Genomic DNA, 19,058 nt, shown 5'->3' with positions numbered 1-19,058 from the left:
TTTTCAACACTGATGCACACACAGCCTGTTTTTGCGCATCGCCTTCAATTAAATTAGTGTTTCTGTGTGTGTGTGTGTGTGTGTGTGTGCTGTAGGATGGACCAAGAGTTTTACCGCAGACACAGTGTGACAGAAATGAAGGAAGACTCCAGTAAAACTCTCTCTGCAGCAGCACGCAGATCCTTCTTCAGGAGGAAACAGAAACACAAACGCAGCAGCTCAAAAGACAGCAAAGAGATGATGGCTCTGGACGCCATCAGCACGGACTCCATCCCCTTCCTCGATGGTGAGAAGAGAAGATATTTTGGGTTAAATATTAAAAATAAGCATCAAAATGACACCACGTAAAACTTCTTTTTGATTGATCTGTGTGTTCTGTGTGTCAGACTGCGTCAGCTTGGCATACCAGCGGGTCCAGAAGGTGGAGTGCACCTCTCCACGACCGGTACTAATCCTCGGGCCGCTCACTGACCCCGTAAAGGAGATGCTGGTTAAAGAGTCTCCTGGGAAGTTCTGCAGATGTGTACTGGGTGAGTTCACCTCATCAAGATGTTGCAGTCTTACTCATCAGAGGAATAAATAATTAATCTGAATTCTTAAGAACTTTTGGGTAATTTTAAATCTTTAATAAGAAGCTTGGGTAGTAGAAATGGCAGAATTGGTACACAAAGACTTAATTTGTGGGAACTTTGAGGAATATCCCTGCTTTGTCCTCTCAACTTTCTTCACCCTTTTACTCTTTCTGTCGTGTTTGCAGAGGTGATGAAAGCATCGCAGCAAGCCATCGAGCGGGGCGTCAAAGACTGCCTCTTCATCGACTACAAGCGCAGGAGTGGCCATTTTGACGTTACCACTGTTGCTTCTATAAAGGAAATAACAGATAAGGTATTAGACAGTGCTTTTCTTTTTCATGAGATTTTATCAGGAAAGATAAAGTGGCTTCAATTTGTCTTTAGTCTCTGCTTGAGATAAGCTATCACTGCTGCAGCGTTTTTATCTTAAATATCGATAAATAAAATGCAGGATTCCTGCTCCTAACGGTGTCAATTGTTTCAAAGTCTCTCAGAAAAGTGTGTTGAATTACATTGTTCTGATCTCTATTTTGGATACAGGGCTGTCACTGTTTGCTCGATATCGCCCCGCACGCCATCGAAAGGCTCCACAGCGTTCACATTTATCCAATTGTTGTCTTTGTCCGCTACAAAAACGCAAAACAGATCAAGTAAGTAGCAATTCTTGGTGCCACATACACTGTCCTGGCACAGTGGCTTCCCCACTCTGTCTGTGTGTCTGTGTGTCTGTATGTGTGTCTGTGTGTCTGTGTCTGTGTGTGTGCGAGTATGGATGGATGGAGCAGGATAAGCCTTCACACTCTCCATCCCACCATGAACCCTTTAGCGCGTCTGTCAAAGCAGCCCACCCCACTCAAACTCTTGCATAATCCCAAACAGCTGGTGAAACTTGCCTGTTTTTTTGTTCTTTCTTTTCAAAATAAAGTCTCTCAGTGCAAGTGCTGTATCCCTTCTTCACTCCTTATTTGTTGTATGTTGTAAATGTGTAGCCAGGATTAACCAGACATGGTTGTCACATTTAAAATATGTACTTCAATACAGCACATACACGAGGTAACTTAATTTGTATTTTCAGAAAAGCATTCTGCCCCAAGTGCCGATTGACGCTCTGATTGATTGAAAGCTATGGAGTCCCTAAAGTATCTAAGCCCCTAAAGTGTCTCCCATTAAGATATACTTTAAAACCTGGGACACATTAATAAACTATGCGAATAGTCCACCTGGCCTATAAACTATAATCTCATATCTCAGGACAGTACAGGACAGACAGGTGGTCTGTCCTGTACTTTAAGATGGTAGCTCATATTAATGTCTCGTCTGATAAATGGAAAAATCTCTATAGATAAAGATCATTTGTGTGCACAAGATAATTAATGATTTCCCCACAAGATAATTAGCTTGTGCACACAAAATCACCTTTTGGGACTTTAGGAGCTCTGTAGTAAGCTTAATTCGACCCAATATACAAAATATGAGGCATATAAGTGGATACTAGTGATGAATTCATATCTCAAACGCTTAGATCTGAATGAATCTCTGCATGTTTTTTTCACAGGGAGCAGAAAGATCCGGTCTATCTGCGGGACAAAGTATCTCAAAAACATTCCAAGGAGCAATTTGAAAGTGCGCAGAAGATAGAGCAAGAGTACAGCAAATTCTTCACAGGTTTGTATGAAACATTTAAAAAAACAACAACAACAACACAGATAATTTGCCCATTATGTGTCAGTCAGCTCTTTCTCTTTGTTTCCAGGTATTGTCCAAGGTGGCACCCTTCCTTACATTTGCACTCAGATCATAACTATAGTTGATCAAGAACAAAGTAAAGTCCTGTGGACTCCCCTCGGCTGCCCCTAGAGGAGACCAGCTACCACTACAGCGAGCTGCGACTCTCATCTCCATTCCCCAAACACTAATCAACCCTTTCACACTCTACCAATAGGTACACTACAGTGAGCTAGTTATGTAAATTATTGATATTTTTTTATTTTTGTCTTGATTTCTAATCAGAGCCTCCTTTATTTCTGATGTGCTCCGGAGCAGGTTAGTAGCACTGGATCTCGATGTTAAAAATTCAGTCAGTCTTCCCTAAGGGTTCCTGGTGGTGTATTTGTAATGCTGCATTGTAAGCGTCCGTTTACAGTAAAAAGACAAGTCTGACTATTGGTGTTCAATATTGCTTGAATGCGTGTCCCTCTCCCCGTGTGCCCAAACCTCAACACTAATGAAGTTCAGCCTCCCCCTGACCCTCCCATGCACCAAATGACTTTTGTGGTTTCCCTACAATTATGCACCCATATGATGACGACTGACAACTAATTGTGTATGTTTGTGCGTGAGTGTGCGAGAGAGAGAGAAAACATTGAGACTGTTGTTCACAATCGTAATGACAATTTCATTTGAGTTGTGGTTGATAGCACGAATACGATGCTATAGAAATGGAATGCCGGGATCAGACATCACATTCCTCGCAACGCGCAAAAGCATCAAACCTCTTGAAGTATGTAGCCGTGGTCTTACTGAACCTGACTACCAGCAGGGACGGCCATGAAAAACTCAAAACACATAGATGTTTGCTCTATGCATTGTGTTTCTATAGTAACTGGCTATGTGGACAGTTTATGGGCCTTTCGGAAGTGCCTTCGGAGCAGAAGACTGATCTGAAACCAGCCCCTGGTCACGTAGCTAGAAGAGGATTTTTGAAAGTTTCTCTTCCAAGATTCAATGCATCATCTCACCCATAGTGGCAAAGAGGATTTAGGGGCTGATTTGAGACCAGCACAGTTTAGAGCGCATGACAATGGTGAGGTTTTGAGGGTAGGCCGAAGCGGCGGCCAACGGGTTAACTCCTCAGAATGCACTCCAGGGCTAGACAGACCACTGTGTAACTATCATTCTATCTCTTTAACATATATTTAACAACAATATAGAGTATAACATATACAGTATGCAGATACATCTGAAAAAAAAGAAGCAAATATATATAAATATATATTACATGTATTTTCACTAGGTCATACGCCTAGGAACGTCTGGCGGTCAAGTCATGTCTTAGCAGGTATTAGCATGTTTTTTTTAAAGAATTTATTTTTGTTTTTCTGTGGTTGGTTGTCAGTCACTTATCGATGTACTCATTAAAAGAGACACTATGAAGCAAAATTTGCAGGGTAATATCTTAAAGGATTTTCCTCTGATCTGTTTAAATGTTAGTGACTTTTCATTGTTATTTAATTGTATTTTTTATTCAGGAGGCAAAAAATATTGACAAAAATATTCTGCCCTTCCTCGAAAAACCATATCCTGTATCTTATTGTGCCAAAATCCACTAAGGCAACTTTATCCTTTTATTTCTGTTTTGCACTTGTTTATCTGTTAACCTTCAACATGTAACTGTTAGAGGTTTCCAGTAGACTACCAATAGGTACTATGATTTCTACTGTAACTAATTCACGTTTTTATCTATCACATCAGTTCCTTACATTTCATTGACGGCCTTTTATTCTTAATTAGAAAAAAAGGATCACTTCTTATTTGAATTATTAAAAAGGGATCTATTCTTGCACAGTTTTTTCAAAGGAAAAATTGGTCCACAAGTTTGACTATTGGGCTAAAAAGAGTAAGCAGAAGCAAACTTTAATGTTACTATTTTTCTGAGTAGATAGTGTATGTTAGAGCGAGAGCGGGATACAACGTTGGTTGTATTTTTAGAAAGCGTCTAGATGCCAGGTACTGATTGAACTTTTCTTTTATTAAAAAGAATGTGATTTGTATGTTGAGACATTAACATGAGAATAAAACTCATTTTCTGTATCACAGTATGGACTCACTCTGAGTTTTTGTTACTCTTATACTGGGGGGAAAAAGGAATGATTGAATACACATTTTTTCTCCTTGTCATTCAGAGCCGGAGATTGCACCGTAGTGATGTCTGCTGTCGTGGCGTTCCTGCCTAAACACCCGTTCAACCAATCATGAGCAGCTCAATTGAACATCAGCACACAGATTGGCTGTCACAGCTCTCAATCATGGCAGAAAATCCCCTTTTTGTAGAATCGAATTAAAACTGAACTTATCATAAAAACTTGAACAAACATCAGGGTGATGATAACTACCTTCAGTGACAGAAACTATCTATCTATCTAAACTATCTAACTATCTAAATTTATTTGGCATGTACTTTGTGTTTTTAAGTATGGCCTATGTCCCGTTCACTAGCAGGCTTTATGACCTATACTGCAGTCAGACACCATCTTTATAAACAGTCTATTGCTGTCGATAGGGCTGTTTGCATTTTCACGTCCACCACCTTAGTTAGCAATCCACCTGCGATGAGCAGCATTATAAAAACACTGATTTAATGTGAAACTTTGTCTTTTTTTTCTTTAAATCATTGGGTCTGTTTGTTTTGGAGAAGACGAGAGCTCTGTGGATAATTTGGCTCCCCATAAGAACCTCCTAAACAATGAATGCTAAAGGAATCCAAAGTGCGAGTTCATGCTTGGCACATGGGAGAAGTCCTACAACCTGTTTCTTTAAATTTCCCCATGTAGGTACCCGGTATTTACAAATACTTATAGTATAAGTAATTTCTCTTTTCCTCTAAAGAAAAATTGTTACTCTCTTGATCTGCTGTATACCTACATTTAAGTGCCTGTAGGAACAGAAAGTATTTTATATGCTCTGATTCATATGATGATATCAAACCGTAAGTTAAGTCAAATTATACAGTAAATAACAAGAAACCACACTGTAGATCATGTGCTGTGTATTACCGATTTTTTTTCAATAGACAATTTCAACATGCTCCTCTGTATCCTTTTTATATAGATTAGGGTTTAAGACAGAGAATGAAAGGAGAGCTGAGAGCAAATTTTCTGTAAATGTTACGCTGAAATGTGACGGTGTCCTTCAGAGATGTATATGAGGATGAATCCATTTTGCTGAAAGCAGCAGCAAATAAAAAAGAGGCAGATGAAATGGCCATCAGTTCCTGAGTTGAGATAAGGTAGTGTGACAGTATCTGACAGGATCTCAGAGAGCGATAAAGATGTGGCCTTGCTTCTGCATTAAACAAGCAGCTGCACTCTGAGGTTTATATACACTTTTAAAGACGCCTTGGCTCTATTTGTTCTTCAGCAGCACTGCAGTCATACATCACGTTTTGCAGTTTGATAGTGACAGGTCAATGTGTGCTAGGACACTGAGAGCAACATGCCTAAAAGGACTGTGGTAATTATCATGTAAATATTATGCAGGCGTACTGTATTTATGACTTTATTTAATCATGCAGACTTATTGAGATCAAAATCTTTGAAGATGGTTAAGATGCGAGCCTAGATGTCTGCACCATGACAGCATCCATCCTTTCTAAGACATGCTCTGGAGGGATTGTACAAAATATGCGATAAACCCCTTTAAACCTGAGCAAATTGTTTTCTCTCAAAATGATGGAAAGAAGGCAATTAGCAGCGAAAGAAGAAAATTACCTGAGAAATTAGTTAAAAATAAAACAAAACAAACAAAATAAGCAAGGACAGTTATTTTAAAATTAGAATTCTGTAACATAATTTTGAACATGTAATTATAATAATTATACAGATATTTTTAATAGCTTTTTGTTTCTTTTTTTTCCCTAGAAATTTTCCATGGACATTTTTCTCCAGCTATGTAAGAAAAAAAAGTAAATCTACCAATTTCTTTCAATTTGTGGAACATTTCTTACCAAGTTGCTCCATGTTTTTGAATGAAATTACACCAATTTAGTTGAAGTGAAAAGGTTTTAATATTTGTGAAAGCCGTTGAAATAAGAAAATTGATGTGGTTCTAGGTTTCAAAGGGTTAAATAGTAAGTCTCTGCGAACTCTGTGAAGAACTTTTTTACTCTTGAGTGCAGTTCTTGGAGGTCTGATGAATGTGAGTTTAGGCTTCTGAACATGACAAACACATATTGTGGTCTACACGCCAAGAAAAGCTTCTGCAGCATTCTGTCAGAGTTGTTTTCCATGCAGTTGCACAGCCTGTAGCTACACCAGATCTTGCTGGTTGATTGGACACCTCTAGCTTGAGGTTCTTCCCTCTGAGTGCCGCGTATGGGGTCACATTGTCCTCTGGCCAATGATGTCACAGTGGATGACTACCCTCCAGCTGCCTGTCGGGTTCATTGGGGCAAGAGAGCACCCAGTGTCTCCACAACATCCACCAATGCCTCAAACCATCTCCAACTCAGGCTTTTTATTGTTCATTGGAGAAAAACGACAGGGATGTGGCTCTCAAAGTCTTGCTCACTAGTTTCCTCACTCTGATAAACTTCAGGTGCAGATCTGCTATGTCGTGTCCCAATTCTTAATGTCCTCCAAGTCCCCTCTTGCCTGTTTTAGAAAGGGGTAGGGTCTCCAGCCCTCCTGCTGAGGTGTCTGTTTCAAGACAGCTGCTGACAGCTCAACTGAACTTGAGAAGTCTCACGTCTGACAGCGATGGATCTTTGTAGTCCACGCTGGCAAGCCTTGGCCTTTCGCATCTCTGTGCATGATGGGATGAGCTCGTCCGGTTCAGCCTTCTGCTGCTTGTTCTCCAGCATGTTAACTCCAGCATCTTCAAATGTCCTGTGGGATTACCACCTGACTGCTCTTGTGCTAATCTCCTCATCTGTCAGCACTGAAACCCTCCGGATAAAGTTCTGCTGGCCCACAGAAACAACTTGGCCAGCAGCTGGCCTTTCATGAGCGATGATCAATCCGAGTCCATTCTTCTGTGCAATAAATGCTGGCAAGATTTATTATGACTTAAAATGTATGCAGCATGTGCTGCTGATGCTCTCACTTTCTGTGACCTCTTTTTGTGACCTTTTTGTTGCTGCTTTGGAGTTTCGATCTCAATTGGCTTGTACAACAAGTGTCTATGGAGAAAGATTCCCTGCTATTTTCCTTTCTTGTAAATTTGTCATAGAACACAAATATGCAGCATAAATGATATGCAGATATATCTGTAATTCTGTGTGAATCAACAACATGAATGAATGTTATTGCTTTTAGTGGAAGGCCTCTTGTCAAACCAGAATCGTGTGATTTACACTTCACACTTGTTTCTGAAAATAACATAACTTATTTAATAAAGATGAGCATTCATAAAACATTTAATCACCATGAGGCATTGGAAATATCAGTTTTAATATTTCCTGACCAGTATCACCTTGGTTCCAGCAAAAATCTGCATTTTGATTAAAAATGCATGTTTGAAAAAACAAAAATGATGGGAGATCCTCCCCATTAGGCCGAGAGCAGAGCAGCATCATTTGCCTTTAAAGTGACAGTTCATTATTTTACCAGCAGGAGGACAGCTTCAGAGCTGCTGTTGACGGTCCAGCCTTATCTGTCTGTCTGACCACTTGCTGGTCAGATGCTGTTTAGTGGTGCCATAAATTGAGCTTTATAAAATAAACAGAAAAAAATCTGTATGTTAAGTTTTTTTTTCATTTGTACAGGTAAAACACAAGTTTTGGAAGGTGATTTTTTTTCAGGATAATGTGTCTAAGTTTGTTTGTTTTTCATTTGTAGGTGATTTATTTTATTTTATTTTATTTCTGGCAAAAACATGTTTCTGAGTGTTTGCTGTTGTAATACTTATTTTGGCCACCAAGGGCTGAAGTGCACTTGTACCGCATATCCTGAATAAGTATAGCTAATGCTAACAGCAGATTAGTGCCAATTAAAATATATCTCTAGACCAAAAAAAGACATGACAGTAATGTTACATAACTTGCTAACATATAACATATTTACCTTGTGTTTAGTGTGCATGTAGAAAATAAAACTCACCTGCAAGAAAACTGCTTTCAGCTCTATTAAGAACATGGGGTGGTTGTACGATTCAGGATCTTGTGTCCAAAGTGAGTATTACAACAACACACACTTAAAAAATATTCTGTCAAAAGAAATCGCCTGCCTAAACTTAATATTTAACTGTATATACAATTAGAAGAAAACAATTAGGATCATACTAGAAAATACATTACCAGATTTTGTTTCCTTTTGCCCTCACATATAATTCTGGAGCAAACTTGAATGTTGAATCTGAGTTTTATCCTGTCCTGTAACTCTGGTGGACGGCAGTGTTGACCTGCAGGTGCCTCTTAATGTGAAACAGAATTCTTAAATAGACATTCATAACTCTGAAGTGCTATAATTTCCAGATTGCTTATACTTCAGCCTTTTTCCGTGCCCCCCCCCCCCCCCCCCACCAGGTTGGAAGATTCTGTTGCAGCAACTATTTCTGTAGAAGCACTAATATTTCCAAGACAATAAATTACCAACACAGAGCATATATCACATGTCTCTGCCACACCTTTCTAAGGCATGTTTACTTTTCAAATGATATGTGCTTGTGAAGTGTCATATTTCATGTGACATGCATTAGTTAATGCAGAATAACAATTTCTGATATTTGTTATCATACTACATTAAATCACACAGAGTGCATGAGATAGGAAGCTTTAATGTCAGTGTCACTTAATGAAGGCACTGAGAAAGACTTAGTGGGACAGATTATTGAGGGGTTACTGCAAACAATCTCCAAGAAGTCTGGAGCCTTGTGACACAGGTGGCTGTGTGCACCTGCCTGGTCTGTTGCTCAGGGGTCAGTGGTTATTCAGGGCCCCGACCCAGCTGTTTTCTCATATCCTTTGGTCTGGCTGACTACTTGAGGGCCATCCTTGTGCAGCCATAAACCACTGCCAGTCATGCCTTACCGTCATCACCAATCCACACCTGTTTTGAACCTAATATGTGAGCTAAAAGTGTAAGCATATTACAGTAATTGACTGGGAAGGACATTCATAACACTTTGCGTGTGTGTGTGTGTGTGTGTGTGTGTGCGCGTGTGTGTGTCATTTTGTCATTTCTCAATATGAAAACAGGGACGCCCGTCATGCACGGATGACAAGCCACAGACTCAGTAATTGAAAAGGGGGGACCACTATGTTTAATGAAAAGTCAAAAATATCCCTAAAGCGACTGATAGGATGAAGTCATGTAATTTGGGACACTTTTTGGTAGATTACCAAGAAAACCATCCAGAACTCTTTCGCTCAAGTGTTCCTTTTATAACTCATCTCTGCCATATTTCTATGAGGAAATTATGTTGAGAAAAACATTTTAGAGACTTTGGACATTTAAACACATCATGAACCCCAACTTCACTCTGCTGATATGTTCGGGTAAAATGAGACAGCTAGTAAGGTAAAATGGGACAGTCATGTTTGTTTGTTTTTAAATATAAATATATATATATATATATGTGTGTTTTAGCTGCAGTACTCTTATGACCAACAAGAGACACTTTAACATGCCACATGGCTTTCCTGACAAATTCTAGGACCAGTGATGTTTTGACTTGCTGCTCTAACTATCCTAAAAAAATATTGCTTTTTGTTAAGGACATTTCAGGGGCGTGGCTAGGGAGTGGCCTGGGTGGCACCCTTGAAATCTGATTGGCCATCCCAGGCACCACCTCATCATGATTTGCTATATTCCCAGTCAGTTTGAATTATTTGAAGTAAATTAAATTTCCCTTTATAGCTGCAATTCAGTCTAAAAGAGAGTCTGACAGACAGTAATATGTCTGAGTAGTGTCTGATCTAGCCAAATTTTGCATACAAATGAATTGATTCAACTATTAAAAAGTTTGTTCACACAGGCTTATTCATATTTTTTTGTTGGTACTTTATACTTGATATTGTTCTATTTACTTCGGAGGAAAAAATTCTTAAATTAAGTATGGAAGCTTTATTTTACATTTGTTTTGTGTCACTTTGTTGTGTTGTGATTGGTAGGTTTATTTATGTTTTATTAAACTATAAACAGGAAAGTAAGTCACCACAATGTTTGTAGCTAATTAAATTAGGTATGTTTAATGAAGACAAAAATAGTATATTAAAGCTATGGCAATGTGTGTCCCTGCAGCAGCGCATGCCACCCCTGGTTAAGTCAGTGCCCCACTTGGGCCACCAAAGTAAAAAAAAAAAAAAAAAGTGTGGACACGCCACTTGCACATTTGTAGCCACAATGCAAAACATCTATGGTAACTGGCTGCTAATATTTGTAGAGATCCTTATTTGTCCTATTTTCCTGATGTCCCACATTACCTGACTTCACCCTCGTGTTGCAGTCAATGATATGTAACACTTTATTGTCATTTTATACCCTTTCCAGTTCCTATGGGGATTCATCATTTCCTGTGATGTTTATATAGTGAGCTATAAGATTTATCACAGATCGATATAGCTGCTTTTCAAAGCCGTCTGTTTTTTTATGCGACGTGCGTCATTGGCGCGCATCAAAGACGCAAAGGCGCAATTGTACCTCTTATATATCCACCCAAGCAGCGCAGACCCGGTCGACACTTGGAATAAACATCGTCGCGGTATTACTGCCCCCTGTCCATCTTTATTATTAGCGCTTCGCTCCGCCCTCCTACCTGTAAATCTCCCCCCTCTCCTCTGGAGCGGATCTGACAGGCGCTCTCAGCTGGCCGCTCCGTGCCAGGGCTGCAGGGAATCGAATGGAGACGGTCACATCCACCCGAGCGCTCGTCCTTTTTACGCAGAATTGACATCGAAAACACCCGCAAGATTATGTAGTCTTCAGACAGAATCGTGACATTAATTCATCCCTCTGTTTTTTTGTGTGTGTTCACACTCGATTGAGGCTGCGAGAAAGTGAAATCGATCGATCGAATTCTCCGCCTGGTAATCGACAGGATCCCTGAATGGAAGACGGCTAGAAGAGAGGTCGCCTCGCCAAGAAACAGGCTGCAAACATTTTTCACTGTCGTTGTGTTTACCACCACCACAACTACTCATTGGCAGCCTCGACGGCTGCAAACGACGCCGTCTTCACCATGGCTTTCGGTGTGGAGGAGCCAGAAACCCCCTCAGACTGAGAAGAAGCGGGTAAGATTCGTCAATATTGCGGATTTAAATGCCTCTCTCCAAGGGCCACCGACCTGCTTTTTTGCTCCGGTTCGCGTGTGCGGTGTCTCACGCTGTCACGAAAAAACAATTCTGCTAAAACACAGAAACCTTATCGGGTGGGTGAACATAATCTACAGCGAAGAGGGGGATTTTTTTCAAGCAATATGGCTGGTGAGTGGGGCTGGGGACGCTGGCACAGGCTCTCCAAGGCTCCTAAATGCTAGCTGAGGCAGATGGCACCGTTCCCCATGGAAGCGACAGCTCTATGAGGACAAGTAATATCATTAATAATATAAACCCGGACTCTTCAATCTTAATATCCAAGATGGAAGACGTTGTCATCCCGTTCTCGTCTGAGGTGCCCTGCGACAATAATGGACAGCGCATGTGGTGGGCATTCCTCGCCTCCTCCATGGTGACGTTTTTTGGGGGTCTCTTCATCATCCTGCTGTGGAGGACCCTCAAATATCTGTGGACTGTTTGCTGCCACTGCAACATCAAAACCAAGGTATGTGTGCTAGTTTGTCCACAAGGTGTAAAATCTCGTTTTTTGTGTGTTTTTCTCTGTGACTTTATGTTCTGAAATGGCCTTCATTGTGCACATGCCACTGAGCTGCATCTGATGGCTTCCTCATTATGCATCATCTGCACCCACCAAGCAGATATCAAGTGCCAGTTGCAGTGCCTTTCTAATGAATGCATCCCTTGAATGTGATTGTTATTATCCGTTGGCTGTGTTTACCAACTCCCACTCTCCAATGAAGGGGGTGGCGTTGAATGACAGATATGGGTGGGATGAGAGGAGAGCTTCATTTTTATTTTGCTACATCAAAGTGTCCTCATGCCACATCAGCTCTGGGTGAAAGTAGATGTTTCAAGGGGCCATGCACTAGTTTCATGTAACTGAACATATGATCCTGCGCATTCCACCGGTGAGACCTAATGAAGCCCATTGAGACCTCTCATGCAGACCCCACGACATCAAGGATGTCCCTCTTATAGTATACAACTCCTTTATGTTATTAACTGTTCACACTCAGTGGTGCCTGTTATGTGCCTTTGCTGCACATTTGATGAAGATAACTGCTTGTTTCCCAGAACTGTGGCCTTCATAGCACACACAAACACTAACCTATAGCTGCTATGCACTGACTTAAGCGCATTCACTTTATATCATGCAATGACCTGAGCCACAATGCATTTCAATCCTTTGAAACTGGAGCAAATTGGTTTCATTTCTGTTGAAAACATGGGAAGAAGGCAGTGAGCAACGTAGCGGCACATGGCCCAAAAAAACAGCAAGAAAATAGTTGCAGGAAAATTACCTGAAAATAAGCAAAAAAAAAGAAAAGTAAGAAACAACAGCACAAGAAAATTGATGTCATATAAGGTTTTAAAGTGTTAAACCTGCTGCTGCCATTTATTTATTGATATATAAGACGCAATTCGTATTTTCAGTAGTATTATCTTTTGTGCTCAGAGTTGCCTGTTTCATATCTGCGTTATTTGTGGTTTTATCTTGTTTTTTTATCATGTCTTAATGCTTTCATTTAATGTTTTATTACGTTTGTGTACATCTGTTAGCCTGAGAGTGACCAAACAGAATTTCGTTGTACGTCTGCAATGACAAATTAAGTGTCTTATGTCTTATCGAAGCCTATGCAGGACTGATGCAGAATTTTTTTTTTTTTAAAAAAGAGTGACTGCCCAGTACTTTGCTTGAGGTGGTGGTGCTTTAATGATGAATCACAGCTGATTCACATGTGTACTAAAGCCTGCTTCATACGTGACTCACGCTCTTGTGTGTAGTGCGAGTGGTTCCCTGGCTGAACAGAGGGGTAGAGAAAAGGTAATGTTGCTCAGAGTGTGCAAAACATGGCCTAATATGGAGAAAATATTTTTGATATTTAATGCTAAAAAAAATCAGATAATGGCAAGTGCTGTGACAGTCTGTCTTTAAGCGCAAAGGGTTTGAAAAAGAGGATGTAGTGACAATGATGGACGGAGGACAGAGAGAGCGATGGTGAGCTTCCTCATCCTTTGATGTGTTTGGGTTAAGTCCAGTTAAAATGGATGAGCCGTGTTTTTCGTGCTGCTCTTCTGCCATGTCCTTTCGGTGGCCTTGGCCCCTTTCTGCCCCTTTCTGTTTGGTGTTATGACAGGTGGGAGACACAGCGTCGAGTCATAATCCTTAACTGACAACAGCAGAAAAAAGCCATCATTTGCATTTGAATTCTGTAATGTGCAAAACTGGGCATTTGATGTAGTTTTTAGTTCATCCCTAAATAATTTCTTTCTTGTTGGTTGTTATGTGTCTACACTGAATGCTACCGTGAGAAACTCTTATGGGCAATAATTCAATTTTATCATTTTTGTGTGATTGTGTTGATATGATCACATCATGTTAAATGTCTCAAATGATTTTTAAAGCAAGTATGGAAATAAATTTAACAAATTTAGCTGGTGAAGGTTTTGTTTTACATTTGTGAAGATGTTTTCCAACACATTCATTTATTTTTGGTGGCCCGCCATGATCAAAACATCTCCTGCCATGAATCGATTTTAGATTTTTGAAGCTCGACTGTTTTGGAGTGCTTTTGGAATATACATGCTGTTCAGTTATTCCTTACACCACTCTCTGGGAGTGCAGAGTGTACTCTGGGCACAGACAGAGCAGCAGATTGCCAGACATAGTGAAAGTGAAACTTCATAATTAATTGCACTAGGTCTAAAAGTTTGTATTCACACTCTCTCTATAGCAGCTCCTCCTCTCATCCATTGATGTGATCTAATCAGCTCTGACTGGATCAAAACAAGCAACAGCCACACAGAAATTTTAATTTTATGGGAAACACTGAAATTGAACATCAATTTGACCATTTCAGGTGCAATTTTGCATACATTTATGTCATATAAATTGAAATATTTAAGATATTCTAAATAAAATTATGATATTGATTTCAGCCCCACATTATATTCTTCAGAAAGTCCCATAGCAGATTTGTTTCTTGGTTACTTTGGAGTTGTCCAGCTGTTGGGCATCTTGAAAAACACAAGTTGACATTTACATGATATCAGAAATACAATCAGGCCTCTGGGTTCCTGTCTATTTTCAAATCTGTTTACTCAAAGTCGTCCCATCTAAACTGCTCTTATTTACGCTGAGAGATAATTCTGCCCAGTGTGCTATTTAGGCTTTGACTTGGCTGTCTGCCTCCTGTCATTTTGCTATGCTCATGCGTCCCAGTATCAGAAATGGCACCAAACCATATGCCATCCCTCATACTTCTCACCATCTTGCTCGGAAAGTGCTGAAAGTAAACCATGCAAATATAATGAGGTATCCATCTTGTGACTGCTGGTGGGTATCTGGTTGCATCTCATCTCTTGTAAATGAGGAGAAATGTTAAAAAAAAGAAGAAACAAAGCATGTTTCTGTTGGTGCTCCCTCTCCGTGTTGCTGTGTTGCCATGTACGAGAGGCAGAGCCATCCCGTTGGGTGACTTTGGTGGGGCTTGACACTTGGCTGCAGAGGGAAAAGGCTTGTTAGGAGTATTAAGAAGGGGAAACTGGATCTGTGTTCAGCTGACTGGTGCGGCCGGCTAAGTTGGCATGTGTCTGAAACAGGATGCATAATTGGCACTGGGGGGGTCGGTGGGCTTTCTCTGGCAGTACTGGGAACCTGGAATCAGAGGCAAGGAAACAGAGGTGGAAACTCTGAGAGAGACACAGGAGGAAGTGGAAACAGGGGGTGTGAGGGTGACGAAGGGTTTTCGAGGGGGTGTTGCATTGCATGGTGTCCTCCTGTGCTCTGCCGCTGACACACAGCTGTGTCCTAATTCTTTTAAATGGCCCTCTTCTCTGTCAGGATTATAAGGGGAGGTTATGGGTCGTAGACATCATACTGAAGAAGGAGTGAGATAAGTGGGTGCAGAAAAGAGAAATTTAAATATGCAGTGCAACTTTTTGAGTCTTTGGATCAGACAGCTGTGTGACGATGACCTGTGCTGCACTGCAAAGCTACATTTAACTTTTTTTTTCTGTGAAAATTATGGTAAACTACTGGCAGCTGTAGTTGTCATGATCCTGCCATTATTTTACAGTGTCAGTACCATAAATTACTACAAATATTATCTTTTTTTTTTACAGTATTCTTTAATGGACATTTTACAGGGTAATATTGTGTCCAAAAAGCATCAAGATGTACAGCGCTTTATTGCATTTTGAAGAAAACCCCCAGTGCATTAGAATTTGGCCATATTTCTACAGCAGTAACATTGGCTCCGAAAAGCACTAAGTTTTACAGTGTTTAACCATATTTTCAAAGAAAACAAACCAAAAAATGTAAATTACCGTTAAATGCGTCCGTATTTGTACAGCAGTGATTTTGGCTCCAAAAAGCTTTAAGATGTACAGTGTATTATTGTTTTTGCAAAAGAACAAAACACAAAAATCTGTGGATTACTGTTAGAATTTTGCCGTATTTTTTCTGCAAGTTGTTACAATGTACATTTCTGCTTAATGACATGAAGTTGCCAGTATCTACTATTATTTTACAGAGTCAATACTGTAAAGTACATCAAAAGTATATTACCATTAAAGTTGTTACAGTATTGTAGTCGAATGTGAGGTTTACAGTGTAATATTGGCTCCAAAAAATCATTTAGATTTACAGTGTTTAACTTTATTTAAAAAAAACCCCAAAAACCTGTACATTGCTGTTTGAACTTTGCTGGATTTTTTTTTGCAGTAGTAAGACCAGGGAACCAGGTATAATCACCCCTTTACTTCTGCCTTCCTAAAACAAGATGAGACAATTGTATTGCAACAAAACAATGTTGTATGGTTTTGCTGTCTCCCAGGTGGACTAAAAAAGCAACATAAAATAAAAAAACAAACAAACCCATATTGATTTTTCTAACACTGTGCTAGTAATGGCTACATTTATGGCATCATTTATCTGTGGGGTGTTTCACAGCGCTCAAATGCCATTCTAAACCACATATCATCCACATTTGTAATTCGATTTTCCCTCCGGTGCGTCTCTCTGAAAAACCCCCGCTCTCAGGCTATCTGGATGAGCTTCATTTTTCACCATCTTTGAGACTTCACACATTCTAAATAAGGGCTTTCCTGCTAAGGGGAACACTCACTCAAGACAATGCTAATGCATATGCATGACTGACAGAAATGGAAGCACTACCACTCAGTGATACTGAAGTGGAGGAAACCACTGCCGTGTTGCGAGGCTTGTTAGCATATAAGCCTGCTCTATTTTTCCCTCCCTATGGTGTTGTAGTGTTGCTGAATTTGTAGACTTTCTGTGCTGCTCTCCATGCCGTGCTGCTTCACTGCTGTATGGTTATCTAATGGTCTTGTTATGTACTCTGCGTCATGCCACCTCCAGGAGTTCTTATATGATGCCTCTGTTATTTGGGATGCGTGGGGAGGAGGAGTATAGAGGCTGTGCATTTGTGGCACCAGACTCTGTTTAAACATGAATGGCACTATTGGCCTGTGGAGAAAATGACACTGTGAAAAAAAGGCTTTATTAAAAAATAGAAATACCTGACATGGTGTGTTGTAGGGCTGGGAAATAAGCATGATTATGCAATGTACTGACATCAGAAATAAATAAAGTTAACTCAAAATAAAGTAACTCATATTGCTGTTTCCCAGACATGTTAATGAAAATCAGCCAACAGTTCAGTATCCTTAATGCAATGTACTGAAATTAAATATTACAGAGCTGTCAGCAGTGAGGCAATATGAAACAGGAAATTTAGACACTGATGTTTAAGAAGTAACATATCTGTAAATCTGATCATTCTGTGTTGTTTGTTAAATAGAAGTTAAAAGTGTGATGGAGTGGAATTTTAGTTATTTTAAACTATTTTTGTAAGCGCTGAATCAAATAGTCGATTAATTAATCTACCCACTGAAAAATCAATAGGCTACTATTTTGATAATCAAGTAATCATTTAAATCATATGACAAACAAAAAAATAAACCATACTCCTGATCAAAGCTTCTTAATTGTGAGGATTTGCTTTATTTAAGAAACTTTTCAAAATGTATTTTGTTTTGGACTGTGGGTTGACAAAAGAAGCAATCTAAATTTGTGGGAACTGTGATTAGGATCCAAACGGCTGATGCATTGGAAAGGTAAAGTGGTGAAAATATTCTCAGTATAGTGTTCACTTAAACTGATACTGATTTTCTTTGTGACTAAACTATGTTTCGTTGCTGCCCTTGTCCACAGCAGTGCATTGCTTAGCTTTTGTGGTGGTGCTCCTGCCTGCCTCTCTAAACTGAGGAGCATGCCCACTGCAACCTACTATATGTAATACACTTGCCATGGATAAGTACCTCATTCAACCCAACTTCAGAAAAGCCAAACTATCCCTTTAATGTCAGGTGATGTAATTAACAGTAACTTATATTTTGCACTATTAACTAATGTGCAGAATTACTGGACCCTGATTTGCTTCTTAAGTAATATTTTTATGTTGATGTATGTAGTTGAGAGGCCACTAGTTTGAGTTACTTAACACAAGAAAGCCTCTACAGATGTTTAGAAGACAGCTTTGTCTTAAGGTGGAAAGGAGAACAGTCTCTAGCTCTGCATCAGTAAGAGGAGGAGCTGGTAGTGGACATGCGAGGAACAAGAACTGACACCTGTCATACCGCAGTAAGGAGGGAGATCTTTGAAGTACCTGGAGTGGTTACAATACACATCATCTTTAAACTGGTCTGAACTGACAATACAGCCGTGCTGTACAAGCCAAGTTGGCTTGGACTGTCATGTATTTCAATCCGTGCACCAAACTACACATTGTATCACTGTGTTATGGTGAGATATAAATGAGGACTACAGAAATACACCTCCCACCTCACCTCAGTACAGCAGCCTCCCCCTCACCCCCCTAAGGTGCAACATGGAGTGTTTTATGTGCACTTTAGAGCCAGCAGCCGTAAGGATGGTACAGTTTCTATCCAAACACCTCAACAAGAGCATTGATGGAGTAGTGCATGCTGTGTTTCCTTTTTATCCAAAATCTTTTGTATTGAGCTTCTGTTGTCTCTGATGTTTTTTGCTGCTGCACCAGCCCAGTGTCCCCGTGGCAATCATGGGATCATTAAAGTTTCATATTGTTTAATGAGAGTTTGATGTGCTGTGCCTTGGTTCTCCTCACTGAAGGCCAGACTCTGCTTCTGTGATGTGACTAATAAAGAGGTGGGGTGAGGACACATCTGGTGCCTAGGTCTCATTTTCTCTGACCCTTGTAAGTCTGCAGTTAGACAGTTCATGGTAAAGCAAACCTGTTATCCCTTAACACTTAATAGCTTTCAGATTAAAGGTGGAAAAGTAAATCAGTTTTTCTTTGATCTGCTTTTTTTTTTTAACCAGAGAGAGAAATCCATCTGATGAGAAATGGCAGCCATGGTGCATTTTTATATCATCACAATTCATTTCCATACTTGAGGATCGGTATTGATTTTTATGCACGACGGCTTGG

The 19,058-nt window shown here is 40.0% G+C and overlaps 2 protein-coding genes across 15 annotated transcripts in view; both read left to right on the top strand.

Annotated features, from left to right (window-relative positions):
• The window catches only part of dlg5a (discs, large homolog 5a (Drosophila)), a 48,541-nt gene extending 44,154 nt beyond the window's left edge, over positions 1 to 4,387 (top strand). For all 3 annotated transcript variants that reach the window (XM_042501798.1, XM_042501799.1, XM_042501797.1), the window contains exons 28-33: positions 96 to 286; positions 387 to 530; positions 758 to 885; positions 1,113 to 1,222; positions 2,128 to 2,237; positions 2,326 to 4,387. In XM_042501798.1, the coding sequence (XP_042357732.1) occupies positions 96 to 286; positions 387 to 530; positions 758 to 885; positions 1,113 to 1,222; positions 2,128 to 2,237; positions 2,326 to 2,429 (787 nt within the window). In that variant the 3' untranslated portion in view covers positions 2,430 to 4,387. The remainder of the gene's footprint in view (positions 1 to 95; positions 287 to 386; positions 531 to 757; positions 886 to 1,112; positions 1,223 to 2,127; positions 2,238 to 2,325) is intronic.
• A 7,222-nt stretch (positions 4,388 to 11,609) lies between these two features.
• Positions 11,610 to 19,058, top strand: part of kcnma1a (potassium large conductance calcium-activated channel, subfamily M, alpha member 1a) — a 173,163-nt gene continuing 165,714 nt past the window's right edge. For all 12 annotated transcript variants that reach the window (XM_042502562.1, XM_042502561.1, XM_042502555.1 and 9 more), the window contains exon 1: positions 11,610 to 12,046. In XM_042502562.1, the coding sequence (XP_042358496.1) occupies positions 11,756 to 12,046 (291 nt within the window). In that variant the 5' untranslated portion in view covers positions 11,610 to 11,755. The remainder of the gene's footprint in view (positions 12,047 to 19,058) is intronic.

This window comes from Plectropomus leopardus, chromosome 15, assembly GCF_008729295.1.
Source record: "Plectropomus leopardus isolate mb chromosome 15, YSFRI_Pleo_2.0, whole genome shotgun sequence".
Lineage (NCBI taxonomy): Eukaryota > Metazoa > Chordata > Actinopteri > Perciformes > Serranidae > Plectropomus > Plectropomus leopardus.
The sequence above is the reverse complement of the archived record's forward strand: the minus strand, read 5'-3'. Positions and strand labels throughout refer to the sequence as shown.